Here is a 20,895-nt window from a genome sequence, read left to right as displayed (position 1 = left end):
TGACCCCAGGAATCAGGCTCTATAACTAAGATCAAATGCAGGCCTTCCAATTCCTCAGAGCCTTTTTCTGTGCACAGAAAAACACAGTAGTATGAAGGTGTCCCCCATGCTCAGAAACTGGACAAGTCCTAATGCTGCCATTGCAGAGGTATTCCGGGAGCCCTATGCAGTGTGGGAGCCCCTGGCTTCCTAGGAATGCTCCCATTCTCAGCTCTTGTACACCAAGGTGCTGTTTTTCTTCAAACCTTCTTTACTTTGGTTCTAGCAAGACTCTGCTACCTCTAATCACCCCTTCTCTTCCCTAACCTCGTAGCTCCTCCCCTCAGAGGTCAGCCAACAGTGCTCACAGCTGCAATGGCCACCCACATGCTGACCTGCAAACCTGCACGTGACCCAGAGTTCTTGCAGCATTCTAGACTCCCATTCCCAACATTTCCACGTGAAGTTTCTGAACCTGAACACAAGCACCAAGTTCAATAGCCAGAAGAGAACCTGCCCAGCTTGGATGCCCAGCAGCAGAGCCACACGTGGCCCTATAACAGGCTTACGGGTTTTTATACACCTGCTGCCCACGTACAACATGACCTTCAAGGACGTAAACCTTTTTCAAAGAGACTGTTTATCTAAGTGTAGAGTTTAAAAAGTAAAAATGAGGGCTGGAGAGATGGCTTAGCGGTTAAGCGCTTGCCTGTGAAGCCTAAGGACCCCGGTTCGAGGCTCGGTTCCCCAGGTCCCATGTTAGCCAGATGCACAAGGGGGCGCACGCGTCTGGAGTTCGTTTGCAGAGGCTGGAAGCCCTGGCACGCCCATTTCTCTCTCCCTCTCTCTCTCTCTCTCTCTCTCTCTCTCTCTCTCTCTCCCCCCCCGCCTCTTTTTCTGTCACTCTCAAATAAATTAATAAAAATAAGCCAAAAAAATTTAAAAAAAAAAGTAAAAATGAAAACAGTAAGTGTGGGAGCAGGAGCGTCAAGGCCATCCTAGAGCAAGTGAGATCACTTACAAACACCCTGAACTACTGCCAGGCAGCAGGGAGCCACTCCACAGGATCTGAGGTGCTGGCAACATGACCCAGAAATCATCCTTCCATCACACACATGGTTCCTGAACACCAATTCTGTGCCTTGTGTTGGGGTCAGAAGGTCCCAGCAGTCCTCTGCTCGGAGAAAGAGAGGATCCTCACGGGGGGCCCTACTCACCTTTCTCCAAGAAGTTCACTAGGTCCTCAGTCAGGTTCAGCCCATCCTCGTGGTCCAGCATAAACTTCAGGATGACAGCTAACTCGGCCTGTGCCGCAGAGAGAGAAGGAGCATGACAGCGGTTTCAGAGACTCCCTGAGGGGAGGGCTCAGGACTCAGGCCAGCAGTGCCAGACTTCCGCAGCCTGCCGGTCCTTCCCCTCTTCAAGGCCGAAGCCCCACGGCCTTGAGCAACAGCCACTCCACTTGTTGCCTCCTGGATCGCAGATCCTAAAAGATCCACTTCCTAGCTTACTCCAAGGGAAGGCGACAGCCAGAAAGCTTTTACACAACTACATTGACCTCTTCCAGATAATCTTACTAGTAAGTGTAGTGTCAGTACTTACATACACAGGGACACATATGAAGAGCAATAAGTTCTAGGTATTATCCAAATATCCAGGATAGGTAAATATATGCACATAGAAAAGGGAGTCTGACATAGTGAATTCCAGGTCAGCCTGGGCTAGAGTGAGAACCTACCTTGAAAAACAAACAACAACAACAACAACAACAACAAAAAAACCTGTTCTCTGGCCAGGTGTGGTAGCACACGCCTTTAATCCCAGCATGCAGGAGGCAGAAGTAAGATCACTGTGAGTTCAAGGCCAGCCTGGAACTACAGAGTGAGTTTCAGGTCAGCCCTGGCTGTTGAGACCCTACCTTGGGGTTGGGGTGGGGGGGGTTACTCAGAAGTCTATCCCTTTGAAAGTTAGCAGTTATGATTGGGCAAGGACTACTTCCTTTCTTTGTTCTTCTCAATATTTTCTACAATGAATGGCTGTCATTATTATAACCGTAGTTTTCCAAAGAACAATGAATGTTACTTAAGGAGAAATAATAGGTTAAGAAAATCCCAGGCTGGGCTGGCAGTGGGACTGAAGCATAAAGCTTACCTGAATTCTATATTCAAACTGTTCCCAATCCCGGGGACTTCGGGAGCTCATGGTAGAGTGATATAAGAGCAACATCGCCATCTAGAAACCAAATGGGGCAGGGCCTAAGTGAGGAGGTCTCTCTTCCCGGCGTTTCTGCTCAGGCCTGAGCCAGGCTCTTCCTAAATTCCCAGAATTAGCAGTCTAAGACCACTGTCCTAAGTAGTAAAGGGCACACTGCACAAAGTCTGGTATGCATAAAAAAAGCACTACCTTATGTAGGCCAGCAGCCAGAAACACCAAAGGAAATGAAGCCAATTCAAAAGAAAAATATGCAGGTTGGAGAGATGGCTTAGCAGTTAAGGCATTTGCCTGCAAAGCCAAAGCATCCTGGTTCAATTCTCCAGGACCCACTTAAGCCAGTTACACAAGGGGGCACATGTATCTGGAGTTTGTTTGTAGTGGCTGGAGGCTTTGGCATTGCCACTTATTCTCATTCTCTCTCTCTCTCTGCCTCTTTCTCTCAAATAAATAAATAATAATAAATAAAATCAATTGCTACAAATAGAAAAGAAAAGAAAATATGGGGCTGAAGAGATGGCTTAGCAGTTAAGTCCCTTGCCTGCAAAGCCAAAAGACCGAGGTTTGATCCACCAGGATCCATATAAGCCAGATGCACAAGTTGGTGCATGTGTCTAGAGTTCGTTTGCAGTGGCTGGAGGCCCTGGTGTGCCCATTCTCTCTCTCATTCTCTCTGTATATACGCCTCTTTTTCTCTGTCTGTCTCTCCCCACCCCCACACCAAATGAGCAATTATTTTTTAAGAAAGTTTAAAACATAAAAATATGATGATCACTCATGAGCTGGTTCCTGCAGGCCTCCATCATGGCCTCAGTGTTGGCCAAATATGTCTCTCTGTCAGATTATCACAGGTTCCTAGAATCCTTAGGCTTCTGACTTAGCAAAGTGGCTGGCTGGTCCTGCCACCAGTTCCCAAGAATCCCAGAAACAAAGAACCTCAGAGAAAGCCCTGGGGGGTCCCTAAGGCACCCACCCCCCAAGTCTAGTATTCAACATGTACCTTGGCCAGTTCCAGCTCGGACCCTTCCAACGCTTTCTGCACAGACACCAGGCATTCTGGAGAAGAGGGATGTTTTCGATTTTCTGCAATGTCAAGGTAGAAAACAGAGTGAACTTTCTGGGAACCACTCCTGAGACTCTCAGAACTCGTAAGTCTGAGAAACAGAATTGCAGCCTCCAAGGGGAATGCCAGATGGAGGGCCCACTTACTGCTGTGCCTTCTCCTCCCTGCCTTACACTTCCACTTGAAGTCAATTCTATTCTATTCTAGGGCAGTCCGAGGGCTCTAGGGACCATGGAAGAAGAAAACAGGCAGGGTACTCGCAGCAACTCTGGGTCAGGACCCTGCAACTCACCTGCCCGTTCAAGTCACCAACTCCCTCTTAACACCACAGAAGGAGCCAGAGATTCCAGGTCACTCTAGAGTCCTGTTTCAATTAAGGCCACAGAGGAAGCCCTCAGCTGAGCCCAAGTAGAGTACTGAGGACACATAGCTCTTATGCTGCCCGACTGTCTTGTATAGTAACACCCTGCTCTATCTAGACAGATTTTCACCTTCCCTAGACTTTTCTGGAGGTGGGAATGAAAGGCAGTCCGCCTTGTAAAACGCGATGGCCCTGTGGTGTGTAAGACTAGGGGTAGAGCGGGGAGCAGATGACGAGCACTGTGCTCGAAGTCTCGCACAGATTCGTCCTCAGTCCTCCCATCCATCTGAAGAGCACTAACCATCATGCCCACATCACACACAGCGACCTGTATTTAGAAAGGGGTAAGGCAGGGAGCAGGGTCAAGTCATCAACCCAGACCAGCCTCTGCCCCTTTACCTACTGCTGAGCAATTAGCTAGGAAAAGTTATCTGGGAAAACTAGTTTTCTTGCAAGGGAAAGAAGGTAACATGGGCCATGCTTCCCTCTCCTCTGTCTCCTCAAAATGCAGAGACCACAAGACCAAGGTGATGCGTGCCAATGCTCTGTTCTACCTGGATCTGAGACAGGCCCTGGAACTGAAGGGCCACACTTCTTACACCAGCTGGTGGAGACATCTCAAGACCTAGGGAGGAAGACCCAGCTGTATTTATCTCTGTGCTAGAGTAGGGAGCCCTGAACCTTTTCTCCTTCAGATACCCATGACTGGCTCCTCTGGGCTCCACGTCCCAGGAGGTGAAGCAGCCCAGCTAGGCAAGAAGGACACTTACTCTGCAGAAAACTGCACACAAAGTTCAGTCTCTCTGGCACTGGCTGCTGCAGAATTTGCTGCCCTTCTTCAGTGCTGTGGCTGGAGAAAAAACAAGTATTAGGACCAATCGCCCCTCCCTGCAGGCTCAGTATATGTTGGGTCTGGGAGAGAACCAGACCCGATCCTAGAGGCAGTGAGAAGACACCAGAATACCACGTCTTCAGATGGAACTGTGTAGTGGGCGAGAAGAGAGGACTTAAAGCATGGGATCCTTCTGGAAACATGGCATTCTGCCATTCCATTTGCAAATATGAAAAGGATCCATGGGATGGGAGGAGATGGAGGTGGCAGAAATGAATGGGAAGCTAGATTCAACAGCCTGGGGCTGCTCAATTCTATCAACATGTGGGGAATCCTGAGAAACACACTAGAGTACAATGAGAGAGCCCATGGGAAGGAAAACAGGGCCAAGAGCTAAAGCAATACAAGGAGACAAGGCTCTCTGAGGTGACAGGGCAAAGTTCCCATACTGGGCAGAAGGCAGAGATTGCAAAGGAGCAATCATTCTTGATGAGCGGCCCTTGACCTCCCACTACTTTAACTGTAAAAGCAAAAAGCAGCGAGGGAGACAGCAGGGGGCGCTCTCATGCAGGCAGGCCACAGCAACAGCCACTAGCCACTGGGTATTTGCTTCAAGGTAGCTTCATTTTCAGATGATGTCTCTGAAATAGGTAAAGGTTCAGCCTCAGGCTTAAGAGCTTAATTCTCAATAGGACCAGGTATGTCCAACTTGCAGCCTGCAGGTCCATGTGTTTCAGAATAGCTGTCAAAGTGCCCCAACATATCTATACATGACAATGTCACAATGCAATGTCAAGAGGTTGGCTTCAGAACCTTCCACTGCCACAGGTATCCTGAAAGGCACAAGGAGCATCCAAGCCACCATCACGAGTTGCTGCCCTGGGCAGAGGAAGAGGCTTCCTCCTCCATCAAGAGGCATTCTGGGTAGCTAGCAGATTAGAGACTCCTACCGTCTTGAGGTGCCACGTCCCCACTGACTCCCAAACATGTCATCCTCCCTGCCTACCCACATTGCCCACAGGAGAGCAATTATTTATTTACATATCCAATGGTCTGTTCTAGTAACTAAAATAAGGCTTTTTGGATTAGTTTTTTAAATCTTTTTTAAAAATTATTTTTATTGGTTTTTAGAGGTAGGGTCTCACTCTAGCCCAGGCTGACCTGGAATTCACTATGTAGTCTCAGGGTGGCCTCAAACTCACAGCAATCCTCCTACCTCTGCCTCCCAAATACTGGGATTAAAGGGGGGAACCACCATGTCTGGCTTTTTAAAATATTTACTTATGGGGGGGGTAGAAAGAGAGAATGGGCACAGCAGGGCCTCTAGCCATTGCAAATGAACTCCAGACTCATGCACCACCTTATGCATCTGGGTACTTGGGAACTGAACATAGGTCCTCAGGCTTCACAGGCAAGTGCCTTAACCACTAAGCCATCTCTCCAGCACAATTTTTTTTCTTTTTTAAAATACTAGATGACTAAACCAAATTGAGCTGGGCATGGTAGTACAGAAACCTCTAACTCCAGAATTTGGGAGGTAGAGCTAGGAGCATCAGGAATTCAAGGCCTTGCATGTATGAGAGAGAGAGATGTAGATGAGACAGATGAGAGAGGGCCTAGAGATGGCTTACTGGTTAAAGAGCTTGCATGCAAAGCCAAAGGACCCAAGTGCAATTCCCCAAGACCCACGTAAAGCCAGATGCACAAGATGGCACATGCATCTGGAGTTTGTTTGCAGTGGCTGAAGGTCCTGGTGTGCCCATTCTCTCTCTATCTGCCTCCTGCCCTCTCCCTCTCGTCCTTTCCCTCTCACATAAATAAAATATATCTTTAAAAAGAAGAGGCGGGAGAAGGAACATTTTCTCCTTTGGAGGGAAGCTTTTTGTTATGCTTTGTTTCTGAGACAGGGTCTCACTATGTGGCCCCAAGCTGGCCTCAAACTCACTGCTATTCTCCTGCCTTAGCTTCTTGAGTTGCTGGCATGACAGGTCTCAGTTACCACACCAGACTCCTAACCTTGGGTTTTATTTTATTTTTTCCACTTTTGTGTGTAGTGGTATCTGCCCTGAATGTGCCCATGTAGCTGCCACGCAGTGCCCCACGAGCTTGTGTGCAGCACAGGGCTCACCCGCAGTGCTCAGAGGGGAAGGTCAGGGGTCCTGCCCCAGCACTCCTCCTCCACTTTTTTTTTTTTTTTTTTTTTTTTTGGTTTTTCAAGGTAGGTAGCCCAGGCTGACCTGGAACTCACTCTGTAGTTCCAGGCTGGCTTCAGACCCAAAGGGATCCTCCTACCTCTGCCTCCACAGTACTGGGATTAAAGGTGTACAAGAAATGCCCGGCTGCTTTTTTTAAATTACTTTTATTTATTTATTTTTATTTTTTACAAGGTAGAGCCTCACTCTAGCCCAGGCTGACCATAAATTCACTATGTAGTCTCAAGTTCATCTTGAACTCTGCCTCCAGAGTTCTGGGATTAAAGGTGTGCACCACCATGCCTGGCTTAGTTTTTGTTTTTTTGAGAGATCTCCCTATGTTGCCCAAATACCTGGGCTCCAGACGTATGCACATGGTCACTTGAACATTTTAAAGTGGATGTAACATATTATTTCCTAAACCTGTTTGACCACAAACTTTCTTCCCACTACCTCTGGCATACAGTAAAGCTGCACAGAACATGTTAGTCCTAGAGAAGTGCAGCCCATCCTTTTTAAGACTGCTCAAGTCTCCTCATTATCAGGAAGCCACTTGAACCTGAGCTGTCATACCTCTCAGTTGTCCCACAGAGCTCAGGAAGCCACACACTTGCAGCTCTCGCTGTGGGTGAAAGTCAGGCAGGTGGCAAGTGCTCTGGGCGTGGGGCTGACTGACAGCCGAGGCGCAAGCAGTGAAGAGCAGCTCAGCGTCAGGAGCCTACGGTCAGCAGAGGGGAGAGCTTTTCTTTTTTTTTTTTTCTTTTTCTTTCTTTCTTTCTTTTTTTTTTTTTTTTTGTTTTTGTTTTTTTGATTTTTCGAGGTAGGGTCTCACTCTAGCCCAGGCTGACCTGAAATTCACTATGGCGTCTCAGGGTGGCCTCAAACTCATGGCGATCCTCCTACCTCTGCCTCCCTGGTGCTGGGATTAAAGGCGTGCGTCACCACGCCCAGCAGGGGGAGCTTTTTTGCTTTAGGCTATAAACACCCAAACCAGAGGAGAGAGCCCCAAGAGGAGCTGATGCTAATGCACTTTCCCAGAGAGGACTCCAAGGCACTCGAACCTGCAAACAGCTGCCATAAACCCACCAAGCCTGCCCATTACCACAGCCCTCCCCGGAGAATCAGACTTCTGATTTAGGTTAGAACCAGCAAAAATGTCAGCAAAGCACCAACCAGACATTTTCACCCAAGAATACCTGCTTTCATAAAGGCAGGCGGTCTTCACCATCTTCTATGTGAGACGAAGGTTAGGGGAATAACTTCATCTATTTTGAAGTAAGAAAAGCATATGGCCTCCTTCTGACACTTACAACATAGGGTGTTTAGTGATGGTAAACCTAATGGCTTTACTAGCCATGGATGATGGGTGCCAGGATCTAACACTCAATTAGGGTTTCCAAAATAATGACTTTTTTTTTTTGTCAGGACTTGCAAATTGCTGATGTACAGGTGGTACACAATCCTACTGATAAGGCATCCCTGCATGCACAAAGAAACAGTACCTCTAAATATCTGTTTAGAGGCGACAAAGGAACAGAGCCACAGGCTAAGTAGAACCGGGATGATGCAACAAATAAAATCTAGGACTTGGTAATTTTCACGGGGTCAAAATACTGGGATGGGGGAGGGAAAAAGAAGCAAGCAAGAAAAAAAAAAAATCAGAAGAAATATGCTGAGTCCCTGATGGAAGATGTGTTGTTTGGCATGGAGAGATTGGCTCAGCAGTTAAGGCGCTTGCCTACATATACTAAGAATCCAGGTTCGGACTGGAGAGATGGCTTAGCGGTTAAGCGCTTGCCTGTGAAGCCTAAGGACCCCAGTTCGAGGCTCTGTTCCCCACTACCTTAGCTAGATGCACAAGGGGGCGCACGTGTCTGGAGCTCGTTTGCAATGGCTGGAGGCCCTGGCGCGCCCATTCTTTCTCTCTGTCTGTCGCTCTTAAATAAATAAAAATAAACAACAACAACAAAAAAGAATCCAAGTTCAATTCCTCAGGACCCACGTAAGCCAGATACACAAGATAACACATGAGTCTAGAGCTCGGTTTGCAGCAGCTAGAAGCTCTGGTGTGCCTGTTCTCTATCTACCTCTCTCTCTCTTTCAAAAGCAGTAAAGAAATAAATTAAAAAAAAAAAAAGCCTCTCTAGCCCAGGCTGACCTTGAACTCAAAGTGATTCTCCTACCTCAGCCGTCTCATGCTAGGATTCATAGGGTTTTCTTTTTTGTTTGTTTGTTTGTTGTTTTTCTTTTCTTTTCCCTTCTTCTTTTAAGGCAGTGTCTCATTCTAGCCCAGGCTGACCTGGAACTCATTTTCTCACTCTGTAGCCTTAAACTCATGGTAATCCACTTACCTGAGCCTCCCAAGTGCTGGGATACCAGTTTGAGCCATCATACCCAGCTGAATTTTTGGTGTTGATACGAGTTCTCTTTTTCTACATTGCCCAGTTTCACCCCAAAATTCCTAGACACAAGCAATCCCCCCACCTCAGCTTCCTGAGCAGGTACGACTACAGTCAGTTGTTGGTCACTGAGGTCCCTGAGGAAGCCCTCCCAAACAATACAGGTAATACTTGGCAATATTGCTAAGGCTCTTGGCAGCCCATCAGGACTGGAAGGTAAGACCCTACTGCTGGACACCACATGCTTCAGTTGCAAGACATTGACAAATCAAGCTGAAGCTGAGCTGCAAGCCTCCTTCCTGCTGACTAGCAGTTATGCTGTTGGAAAGAGCTGGGCAGCCTGCTGTGGAGAAAACTCTTTGGCAGTCCTAACTGGCAGTGGAGCCTGCAAGCTACACACAACTGACCAGCTGGGCACCATGTGCCCACTAGTACAATAGTGACATTTCTGTTATGAGGGTAATCAACTGCTCTCTGGCTGGATTTGAGGCCCACACCACAAGAATGAAATTTATGCCTAGTACTGAAAACCTAGTCAAAAGTCTATGGCCAGGGTTGGGAGTGGTGGTGCAACCCGTTAGTCCTAGCACTCAGGAGGCAGAGGTAGGAGGATAGCCAAGAGTTTGAGGCCTCCCTGAGACTACACAGTGAATTCCAGGTCAGCCTGGGTTAGAGAAAAACCTTGCCTCAAAAAACAAGGGGGCTGGAGGGATGGTTTAGTGGTTAAGACATCTGCCTGCAAAGCCAAAGGACCCAGGTTCAATTCCCTAGGACCCACGTTAGCCAGATGCACAAGTGGAAGAATGCATCTGGAGTTCGTTTACAGTGGCTGGAGGCCCTGGCGTGCCCATTCTCTCTCTCTCCCTCTGTCAAATAAATAATAAAAATAAAATATTTAAAAGAAGGAAGCCAGGCATGGTAGCACACACCTTTAATCCCAACACTTGGGAGGCAGAGGTAAGAGGATCACTGTAAATTCAAGCCATCCTGAGACTATATAGTGAATTCCAGGTTGGCCTGGGCTACAATGAGACCATACCTCAAAAAAACAAAACAAAAGCCGGGCGTGGTGGCGCACGCCTTTAATCCCAGCACTCGGGAGGCAGAGGTAGGAGGATCACCGTGAGTTCAAGGCCACCCTGAGACTACAGAGTTAATTCCAGGTCAGCCTGGACCAGAGTGAGACCCTACCTCGAAAAACCAAAAAAAAAAAACAAAAAAAAACAAAACAAAACAAAACAAAACAAAAAAAAAAACAACAAAAAGGGGGGGGGGGAGCGCTGAAGGGATGGCTCAGCAGTTAAGGTGCTTGCCTACAAAGCCAAAAGACCCAGGTTCGATTTCCCAGTTGCACAAGGTGGCAAATGCATGTGGAGTTCGTGTACAATGGCTACAGGCCCTGACATACCCATTCTCTTCCTCCATCTCTCTCTCTTTCTCTCTCCCTCTCCGCCTCCCTCTTTCTCTATCTCTCAAATAAATAAATAAATATATAAAAATACAAAGAAAGAACATTTAAAAACAGCAGCCACGTGGCTCACAGCACTTTAGCAGCTGAGGAAGGAGGACTGCACCAAGTTCGAAGCAGCCTAGGTTACACAGTGAGTTCTAAGACAGCACGGAGTCCCTGACTCAACAAAGCAAAAATAATTAATGAAATTTTATAACTGAGAAATGCAGTGACTTAGAAGGGGAAATATCTGTACTGTTAACTCCCCAAGTTAAGAGCTTCCCTTCCTTATGCCTGGAACAAGAGGTTGCAAAAAGGACTTGTGAGAAAATGAGGCAGGGATGAGTCATGAAAAGAGGTTACAGCTGAGACAAGAGAATGGGGAGCCTCTTGGTGGGCTCCTGGAACTGTGTAAGAGTGAGGAGGCCTTTGGATGGGACGAGGCTAAAGCCTCTGCCATTGAGAGGCCCAGTGATGAGAAGGCAAGATCAAAGTGCTGGCCTTTGGGTCCACCCTGGCAGGATTCTGACATCCCAATGCCATCCAGCTTTCTGGTCACACAGAGCCCGCCAAGCAAGCAAATGCACCCTCATCCCTGGCTGGGGGGCTGCACTCACATGCTATTGATGATCTTGACAAAGACACTGCAGTCCTGGAGTTGAAGCACCGTCTCCACTGGGTCAGCCACGCGCAAACTATTCACCTGGAGGCCAAAGGGAAGAGTCTGGTGAGGCCCTGCAATCACCCCTTCCCCACATGCCGGCCCCTTTCTCCCCACCACGAGGACCTGCAGTTGTTGGCTACAGGGAAAGAACAGGCAACACTAGGGTTATATTCCATGTGTGTAAGGGGGGGCTGTCATACGTGCACGTGTGTACGCATGTGTACTCGCATGTGTATGTGCGTGGCATACGTGCACGTCTGTGGATGTGTGTGGAGGCCAGAGGATGGCATCGGTACCTGCCTTGATCTCCCTCCACTTTATTTACAGAGGGAAGGTCTCTCATCCTAAACCAGAGTTTGCCAGTTTGGCTGGTCTGGCCAGCTAGCTTGCCTCAGCGATCTCAGGGCGGGGATTACAGGTAGGCCATGATAGCCACCCAGCACTTACACGGGTGCTGGGGATCCCAGCTTCCTTCCATCTGTTGCTTTACCCACTGAGCCATTTCCCACCTACCCTACCCCAACTTTTTTTTTTTTTTTTGGCTTGTGTGCATATAATGTGGTATGTGTGTGTTGTAAGCACATGTATGTGCCCTTGCAGTACCCCATATGCTTTCCTGCAGTGGCAAGAGTGGAACACTAGTGGTCTGTCCTGCCAATCCGTCTGATCTTGTTCTGAGCAACAGACTTTTTTTTTTTTTTTGGTTTTTCGAGGTACGGTCTCACTCTGGCTCAGGCTGACTTGGAATTAACTGTATAGTCCGTGCCACCATGCCCGGTGACTTAAAAAATATTTTCATTTGTTTATTTGCAAGCAGAGAGAGGGAGAGACAGAGAATGGGAGCTCCAGGGCCTCGCCGCTGCAAACTCCAGATGCATACACCACTGTGCACCTGACGTAGGGTATCAAGCCCAGACCAAGAAGGCTCTGCAAGCAAGCACCTTCAATCACTAAACCATCTCCCCAGCCCAGGAGCCAGCCTCTTTTTAGTGATTCTGGACATTGCAAGGCTCCAACACTTCTCAGGTCTCTACTCCCCTGTGGGACTGGGGCTACAGGTGTGTGTCGCCATGCTCCACGGCTCCGTACAGGATCTGGAGAGTCTCAGACTCCCTCAGGTCCTCGTCCCTTTTTTACTTAAAAAAAAAAAAACAAACTATATATTTATTTGAGAGCTTGTTTGGAGTTTCTAGCAGGGGAGCACAGCTACTCTATGCCCTTGACCGAAGACCGGTTGTCCTCTTCTGCAGAGCACGCAGCTTCGGGAGACGCATGTGGTGCCGTGAGGGAAGAGGACGCCCGCCTAGCCAGCCAGATCAGCCGAATCAACCCTGGCGATCAATGGGGTGACAGATGCCACAGCTGGATCACCCTCACGTCCTTATTTTTTTTTTATTTGAGAGAAAGAGGCAGAGGAAGAGAAAGAATGGGTGCGCCAGGGCTTCCAGTCACTACAAACGAACTCCAGATGCATGTGCCACCTTGTGCATCTGGCTTATGTAGGTCCTGGGGAATCGAACCAAGGTCCTTTGCCTTTGCAGGTAAGCACCTTAACTACTTGCCCATCTATTTCTCCAGCCCCCTCATCCCTTTTTTAGACAGAGTCTCATGTAACCCAGGCTGGCCTCAAATTCTGTGTGTGTGCGTGCACATTTTTTTTAAAAATTTATTTGAGAGAGAAAGAGACAGAGAGAGAGGGAGAGAGAGAATGGGTGCACCAGGACCTTGAGCCTCTGCAAACGAACACCAGACTCATGCGCCCCCTTCTGGTGCATGTGCAACACTGTGCACTTGTATCACTGTGCTTCTGGCTTATGTGGGACCTGGAGATTCGAACCTAAGTTCTTAGGCTTTGCAGGCAAGCAAGCACCTTTACTGCTAAGCCATCTCTCCAGCCATTCATTTATTTATTCATTTACTTATTTATGACAGAAAGTATTACGTGTGTGTGTGTATGTATGTGTGTATGTGTGTGTGTGTGTGTGTGTGTGTATGTATGTATGTATGTGTATAGATAGATAGATAGATAGATAGATAGATAGATAGATAGTTAGATAGATAGATTTGATAGAGAGTGAAAGAGGGAGAGAGAGAGAGAATGCATGTGTTAGGGCCTCTAGCCATTGCAAAGTAACTCCAGACATATGTGCCACCCTGTGCATTTGGCTTTATATGAGTCCTGGGGAATCAAACCTGGGTCTTTAGGCTTTGCAGGCAAGGGCCTTAATAGCTGAGCCATCTCTCCACTTCTCTTTTTTTTGTAAAAAAAAAATATATATATATTTTGTTTACTTATTTGGGAATGAGAGAAAGAGGCAGTTGGGTGGGGTGGGGAGGCTCAAATTCTTGATCCTCATATGTCGGCCAGGATATGCCACACCAAGACCTCCAAGATTTAAAAGAAGTTTTTCCTGATAATCTTCATACATGTACATAATGTATTTTGATCATAATCCTCTCATCTTTTCTCTTTCTTTTTGTAGAAAGAATGAGAATGAATTAACACATCAGGGCCTCCTGCCACTATGCAAACTAACTCCAGACACATATGCCCCTCTGGGTCTGTGTTTATGTGGATACTGGAGAATTGAACCCGGGCTGTCAGGTTTTGCAAACAAGTACCTTTAGCAGCTGAGCCACCTCTCCAGCCCCTTTAACTTCTTTGACACCCCTCTGTGCTCCAGGATTCTTATTTATTTGAAAGAAAATGGGCACACCAGGGCTTCTTGCCACTGTAAATGAACTCTAAGTGCATGTGCTACTTTGTGAATCTAGCTTTATGTGGGCACTGAGGAATCAAACCCTGGCTAGCACCCTTTGCAGGCAAGTGCCTTAATCACGGAGCCATCTCCTCAGCCCCATTCTTTTTTGGTTTTTCAAGGTAGGGTCTCACTTTAGCCCAGGCTGACCTGGAATTCACTATGCTCAGCCTCTGGAGCTCTAGGATTAAAGGCTTTTCACAGGCTTACTTCTACCAGCAAGAGCTCTCTTGGGGGCCATGTTTAAAAACAATTAGGCATGAAATGGAAGGATCTACATGAAACTGTTACCACTGTTGCCTTTGAAGGAGTAACTATGGCAGAGAGCCTGAAGTGCAAACAAGGAAGGCCTTTTAACATTATAGCCTTTTGTATCTCTTACATGTTTATAGTGTAACTCTTTCTCTTTAACGTGCACATCATCACTTTTTGTGTTTATTTTGAAGAGACATTGTAACTTTTTTTTTAATTTGTTTGGTGGGTTGGTTTTTCAAGGTAGGATCTCACTCTAGCCCAGGGTGACCTAAAATACACTATGTAGTCTCAGATGACCTTGAATTCAGGGTAATTCTCCTACCTCTAACTCCTGAGTGCTGGGATTAAAGATGGGTGCCACCACACCCGGCTCTTAATTTTTTTTTTTTTTTTTTTCTTCAAGGTAGGTTCTCCTGATGTAGGTTCCCAGGCTGACCTGGAATTCACTATTGTAGTCTCAGGGTGGCCTTAAACTCACAGCCATACTCCTATCTCTGCCACCACACCCGGCTTTCCTTAAGTAGCCTTTATAGCTCTAAAATTTTATCGCAGTCATACAAAACATTAATATTACAAGTTATACTCTCTCTCTTACATATAAAATCTTGTCATTAATGCCTCTAGAATTTGTGTGTGGGAGGGGGGGATGAGGTAGGGTCTTGCTCTAGCACATACTGACCTGGAATTCACTATGTAGTCTCAGGTCAGACTTGAACTCACTGAGATTCCCCTACCTCAGCATCTCAAGTGCTAGGATTAAAGGTATGTACCACCACACCCAGTTTTTCTCCCCTTTAAAACTAATTTACTTTGTCTTCTCATTATTTATCCTTCCTCCCTGAGGCAAAGTTTTATGCCTGAAAGAGTAGGAGGATTGAGCCTGTGCTATATAAGACCCTGTCTAACAATGTGGGGAGATGGGAAGATGACTCAGGTGAAAGAGGAGTTCAAATCCCCAGCACCCATGTAAATGCTGTGGTCATTGTGGTCCACCCAAGTCCTCGGGGATCCCTGAGGCAAGCTGGCCAGAGTAGCCAAAAATAAAAAGGAAAGAAAGCAAGAAGGCTGGAGAGATTGCTCAGTGGCTAAGATGCTTGCCTACAAAGCCTAATGACCCGGGTTTGAACCAGTACTCACGTAAAGCCAGACGCAGTGATGCATGTATTGGGAGTTCATTTGCAGCAATTGGAGACCCTGGAGCACCCTTTCTCTTTCTCTCCTTGCAAATAAATTAAATTAAATTAATAAAATATTCTTAAAAAGCCAGGAGTGGTGGCACATGCCTTTAATTCCAGCACTCGAGACGCAGAGGTAGGATCGCCGTGAGTTTGAGGCCACCCTGAGACTACATAGTGCATTCCAGTCAGCCTGAGTGACAGTGAGACCATACCTCAAAAAACAAAACAAAAAAAAAAAAAAAAAAATTAGAGCCAGGTGTGATGGTGAATGTCTTTAATCCCAGCACACCGGAAAATTCATCAGGGACCAAATACAAATGATTTAAGTACCAGGAAATTCAACAAGCATATATAGTCAACTTCCACAGAAAACCTGTGAATGTATCCCACAGGCACAAGTTGAGAAGGCACCTGGAGAGGCTGGGGAGATGGCTCAGCAGTTACGACTGCTTGCCACTTAAGCCTGAAGGCTTGGCAAGGGCCTGAGACAGTTTGATTCTCCAGAACCCACCTAAAAAGCCAGGCTGGACTGGGACATTTCTACCACACCTTCCAAGGCTCAGGGTCCATTGCAGAAGAGGTGGTAGAAAGAATGTAAGAACCAACGGAAGGGTAGGACTGTTACAATGCAGTCTTCCATATACAAAATGGCCTTGATATCCATGACCTTGCAGTGCCTGGCAAGACCTACACAAAACCCTCATGATAGGAAGAAAAGATGACATCAAAATAAAAGAGGGGGGGAAATAAAAAAATAAAAAATAAAATAAAAGAGGGGCTTAGGCGTGGTGGTGTACACCTTTAATCCCAGGACTCAGGAGGATCGCCATGAGTTTGAGGCCATCCTGAGACTACATAGTGAAATCCAGGTCAGTCTGAGCTAGAGTGAGACCCTACCTCGGAACAGCAAATCAAACAAAATAAAAGAGAGACTAATTGAGAGGGGCGGGGGGGGGGGGGGAGGATATGATGGAGGGTGGGTTTGTGAAGGGAAAGTGAGGATACAGAGGGAATTACCATGGTTTATTATCTCTAAGTATGGAAGCTGTCAAGTTAAAAAAAAATAAAGCTTGTGGCTGGAGAGATGGCTTAGCACTTAAGTGCTTGCCAGTAAAGCCTAAGAACCCTGGTTCAAGGCTCAATTCCCCAGGACCTTTGTAAGCCAGATGCACAAGATGGCACAAGCATCTGGAATTCGTTTGCAGTGGCTGGAAGCCCTGGCACACACATTTTCTCTATATCTGTCTCTTTCTCTGTCTGTCGCTCTGAAATAAATAAATAAAACAAACAAAAAGAAAACTTTAAAAAAAAAAGGCCAGGCCCATACTCACTCACTCTCTCTGTATCTCCCTCCCTCTCTCTCTCAATTAAGTAACTAAAAATTAAAATAAAAAAAAAATAGTTGGGCATGGCTATGCATGTCTGTAACCCTAGTCTGAGTAGACCAGAGAATCACTGGGGTTTGCTGACTATGATAAACAGCAGCTCCAGGAAATACTTGGATAAGGCACAGAAAAGGTCATCCAGCCGGGCGTGGTGGTACATGCTTTTAATCTCAGCACTCGGGAGGCAGAGGCTGGAAGATCTCTGTGAGTTTGAGGCCAGCCTGAGACTATACAGTGAACTGCAGTTCAGCATGGGCCAGAGCAAGACCCTGCTTCCAAAAACAAAACAAAACAAAAAAAGCACCCAAAGTTTTCCTCTGGTCTCCACACGCACATAAACAGTATGCATCCAAACATACCATGACATATATATTCTTTTTGTTTTGTTTTTTGAGGTAGGGTCTCATTCTAGCCCAGGCTGACCTGGAATTCACTATATAGTCTCAGGTTGGCCTCGAACTCACGGCGATCCTCCTACCTCTGCCTCCCAAGTGCTGGGATTAAAGGCGTGCGCCACCACACCCAGCGACATATATATTCTATATACATATGAGAAAAAGAAAGAAAAAAAAAATAAACCTGGGCCCAAGTTTTTCTTTCTATTACCATAGAAAAGAAAGGTTTGGGGCTGGAGAGATGGCTTAGCGGTTAAGCGCTTGCCTGTGAAGCCTAAGGACCCCGGTTTGAGGCTCAGTTCCCCAGGTCTCACGTTAGCCAGATGCACAAGGGGGTGCACGCGTCTGGAGTTCGTTTGCAGTGGCTGGAGGCCCTGGCGCGCCCATTCTCTCTCTCTATCTGCCTCTTTCTCTCTGACCGTCACTCTCAAATAAATAAATAAAAATATTAAAAAAAAGAAAGGTTTGATAATCAAATCCATTTTGTTTGCAACACAGAGGTAAAAGGTATGGCTTACTTAAGAAACAAATTTATTTTTAAGAATTTCAGGAAGTAGTTATATGCAAACTGGATTCTAATATTTATAAATATGTTCTTTAAAATACACTAAGAGTGACAGGCATGCTGGTGGATGCCTTTAATCCCAGCATTTGGGAGACAGAGGTAGGAGGATCGCTGTGAGTTCGAGGCCAGCCTGAGAGTACATAGTGAATTCCAGGTAAGCCTGGACTAGAGTGAGACTACCTCGAAAAATCAAATAAACAAATAAAAACAAATTTTAAAAAAAGCTTTTTTTTTTTTTTTTTTGGCATGTGTATGTATTGTATGGGTGTGCCAAGGCCTCTTGCCACTGCAAATGAATACCAGATGCTTGTGCCACTTTTTGTGTCCAGGTAACATGGGTGGCTTGGAAATTGAACCCAGGCCAGCAGGCTTTGCAAGCAAGTGTCTTGAACCACCAAACTATTTTCCTAGCCCTTGTAGCATTAAAGAGAGAGAGGGGGGGGGGAGGGAGGGAGGGAAAGCGAGAGCAATCACTCATGCATGCCAACACACACGTGGGGAAGTGAAAGAGCAACCTCAAGGTGCCCACCCTCTCTTCCCACCTTCATTGAAACAAGTTCTCGTTAGTTTGCTGCTGTGTATGCCCAACCAGCTGGCCCATGAGTTTTGGGGTTCTCCTGGCGCTCCACCATCGACTGCCCACAGGCACACCGGGATCACAGATATACGAGCCACTTGACATCCACCTTTACATAGATCCTGGGGAGGGCTGAACTCGGATCAGCAGGCTTGTGGAGCAAGCACCTTTGACCACTGAGCAATCTTTCCAGATCCTGCTGGTAGCTTTAAATGCCCAATGTTAGGTATTAGTTCTGCATTCATTGTCTCAAGAGGAAAATACACATATACATACATACATACATACATACATACATACACACACACACACACACACACACACACACACACACACACACACACAGTGGAAAGATCTGGGTTAAGTAATCAATCAAGATGGAAACAGGACAATGGAAGCAGACAAAAACACAGTGAAGAGTAAGAAGAACCTTGTCCTAAGATTAGGCCTTTGAAGGCTAAAGTCCCTGACAGCGTTGGCCATTCAAGTTCACAGTCCCTTTAGTTATTAGAATGTACAGTGAGCAGAAGAAAGATTTGCACAATGCCCCGTGGCTACCTGTTCCATGGTTAAAGAGAACATACACCCCAAAGAGGCCTCTGCTGAGCCACAAGGGATCACATCACCGTCAGCAGTAATATCTCTGACAATAAGGAAAGTGAAGAACCAAAGGAAAGACAAAAGACAGCTACTGTGTTGGGCTGGAGAAATAGCTTGCCAGTTAAGGCACTTACCTGCAAAGCCTAAGGACCCATGTTCAATTCCCCAGGGCCCACATAAGCCAGATGCACAAGGTAGCATATGTGTCTGGAATTTGTGGGTATTTCTGCCTCTTTCTTTAAAATATTTTTTTTGTTTATTTTTATTTATTTATTTGAAAGTGACAGACTGAGAGAAAGAGGCAGATAGAGAGAGAGAGAATGGACGCACCAGGGCCTCCAGACACTGCAAACGAACTCCAGATGCGTGGGCCCCCTTGTGCATCTGGCTAATGTGGGACCTGGGGAATCGAGCCTCGAACCAGGGTCCTTAGGCTTCACAGGCAAGCGCTTAACCACTAAGCAATCTCTCCAGCCCAGTTTCTGCCTCTTTCTATCTCTTATAAACAAATAGATAAATAAGAACTACTGTGTTTACTTGCACTGTAAGTAAGAGAGCAGAGCCCCAGGTCTCCTCTGATGCAGCTTTGTAGAGATGCATAGCAGAAAAGAATGTAAAACTGCTCACCCAAGAGAGAAGGGCAGACGCCCGCGTGGTGTGGAGTGTCATCTTGGCGATCCCAGACAGTCACCCCCACGTACCTGGAGCCCAAGAGAGAAAAAAGAATAGTTAATTAAGTCAGAGATCCATGATCAAGGAAGAGAGAGACAAACCCTTGCACGTACCAGCTCTGAACACTTCAACAAATCACTCTCCACTCAACACTTAATCTACTGAGGCACCATGGGGATTCTGAGAACTCAGGGTACACATGTTAAATTACTATAAAGCTTTTATCATACCAGGGTTGCCTGCCAAGAATCCTGCACTCGTCAATGCTTACATGCTCTGCAAAACAGCAGTTTGTGGAAAAAACAGCATTCAAGTTTGTTTTCAACCATACTGCTTAGGACATGGTGGCCTTAAACATGGAATGAACATGGTTTTGCAGAACAGGGTCTGGACTGCATCCAATAAGCCCCAACCAGGAAGTGGCAGGCACTCCCCCACTTAACCCCACCCCTCTTATTTATTGCCTTCAGAAAAACCCTGAGACCTGGGCTGGAGAGATGGCTTAGCAGTTAAGTGCTTGCCTGTGAAGCCTAAGGACCCCAGTTCAAGGCTGGATTCCCCAGGACCCACGTTAGCCAGATGCACAAGGGGGCGCATGCGTCTGGAGTTCGTTTGCAGAGGCTGGAGGTGCGCCCATTCTCTATCTTTCTCTGTGTCTTTCTCTCTCTGTCACGCTCAAATAAATAAATGAAAATAAAAAACAAAAAATTAAATTAAAAAAAAAACAACAGAGACCTCTTCTTCCAGGTCTACCCCTACTTCCAAGGGCAGCCCCCACAGGACTGGGCTTGGTGCACAGCTACAGCATCTCTTTGAACTCTGGAGGCAACGGAGAAGTTTCTGAACACTGGTTGTATGTGACTATGGTCACATGACTTCAGACAACCTCTTTTAGCCAGTTTATTCATCTGCAACTTAGATCCACATAAACCTCCATGTGGTGTTTAAGTGTGCATATGACATGGTGCCAGCACATGGGAGGCATTCAAGAGTTAACTGTTCTTGCCGGGTGTGGTGGCGCACGCCTTTAATCCCAGCACTCGGGAGGCAGAGGTAAGAGGATCGCCATGAGTTCAAGGCCACCCTGAGACTACAGAGTTAATTCCAGGTCAGCCTGGACCAGAGTGAGACCCTACCTCAAAAAACAAACAAAAAAAAGAGTTAACTGTTCTTGAGCCAAAAAGTTCATTCTCACCAGGTATGGTGGCGCACGCCTTTAATCCCAGCACTTAGGGAAGCAGGCAGAGGTAGGAGGATCACCATGAGTTCAAGGCCAACCTGAGACTACAAGAGTGAATTCCAAGCCAACCTGTGATAGAAGGAGACCCTACCTCGAAAAAAACAAAACAAAACAAAAA

General features: G+C 46.6%; 1 protein-coding gene across 4 annotated transcripts in view; it reads right to left on the bottom strand.

The window, feature by feature from the left end:
• Positions 1-20,895, bottom strand: part of Numa1 (nuclear mitotic apparatus protein 1) — an 83,813-nt gene that overhangs the window by 21,464 nt on the left and 41,454 nt on the right. For all 4 annotated transcript variants that reach the window (XM_045146232.1, XM_045146230.1, XM_045146234.1 and 1 more), the window contains exons 2-7: positions 19,493-19,566; positions 11,105-11,190; positions 4,385-4,464; positions 3,191-3,273; positions 2,131-2,211; positions 1,197-1,284 (exon numbers count right to left, since the gene is read on the bottom strand). In XM_045146232.1, the coding sequence (XP_045002167.1) occupies positions 1,197-1,284; positions 2,131-2,211; positions 3,191-3,273; positions 4,385-4,464; positions 11,105-11,190; positions 19,493-19,534 (460 nt within the window). In that variant the 5' untranslated portion in view covers positions 19,535-19,566. The remainder of the gene's footprint in view (positions 1-1,196; positions 1,285-2,130; positions 2,212-3,190; positions 3,274-4,384; positions 4,465-11,104; positions 11,191-19,492; positions 19,567-20,895) is intronic.

This window comes from Jaculus jaculus, chromosome 3 (genome assembly GCF_020740685.1).
Source record: "Jaculus jaculus isolate mJacJac1 chromosome 3, mJacJac1.mat.Y.cur, whole genome shotgun sequence".
Classification (NCBI taxonomy): Eukaryota; Metazoa; Chordata; class Mammalia; order Rodentia; family Dipodidae; genus Jaculus; species Jaculus jaculus.
The sequence above is the reverse complement of the archived record's forward strand: the minus strand, read 5'-3'. Positions and strand labels throughout refer to the sequence as shown.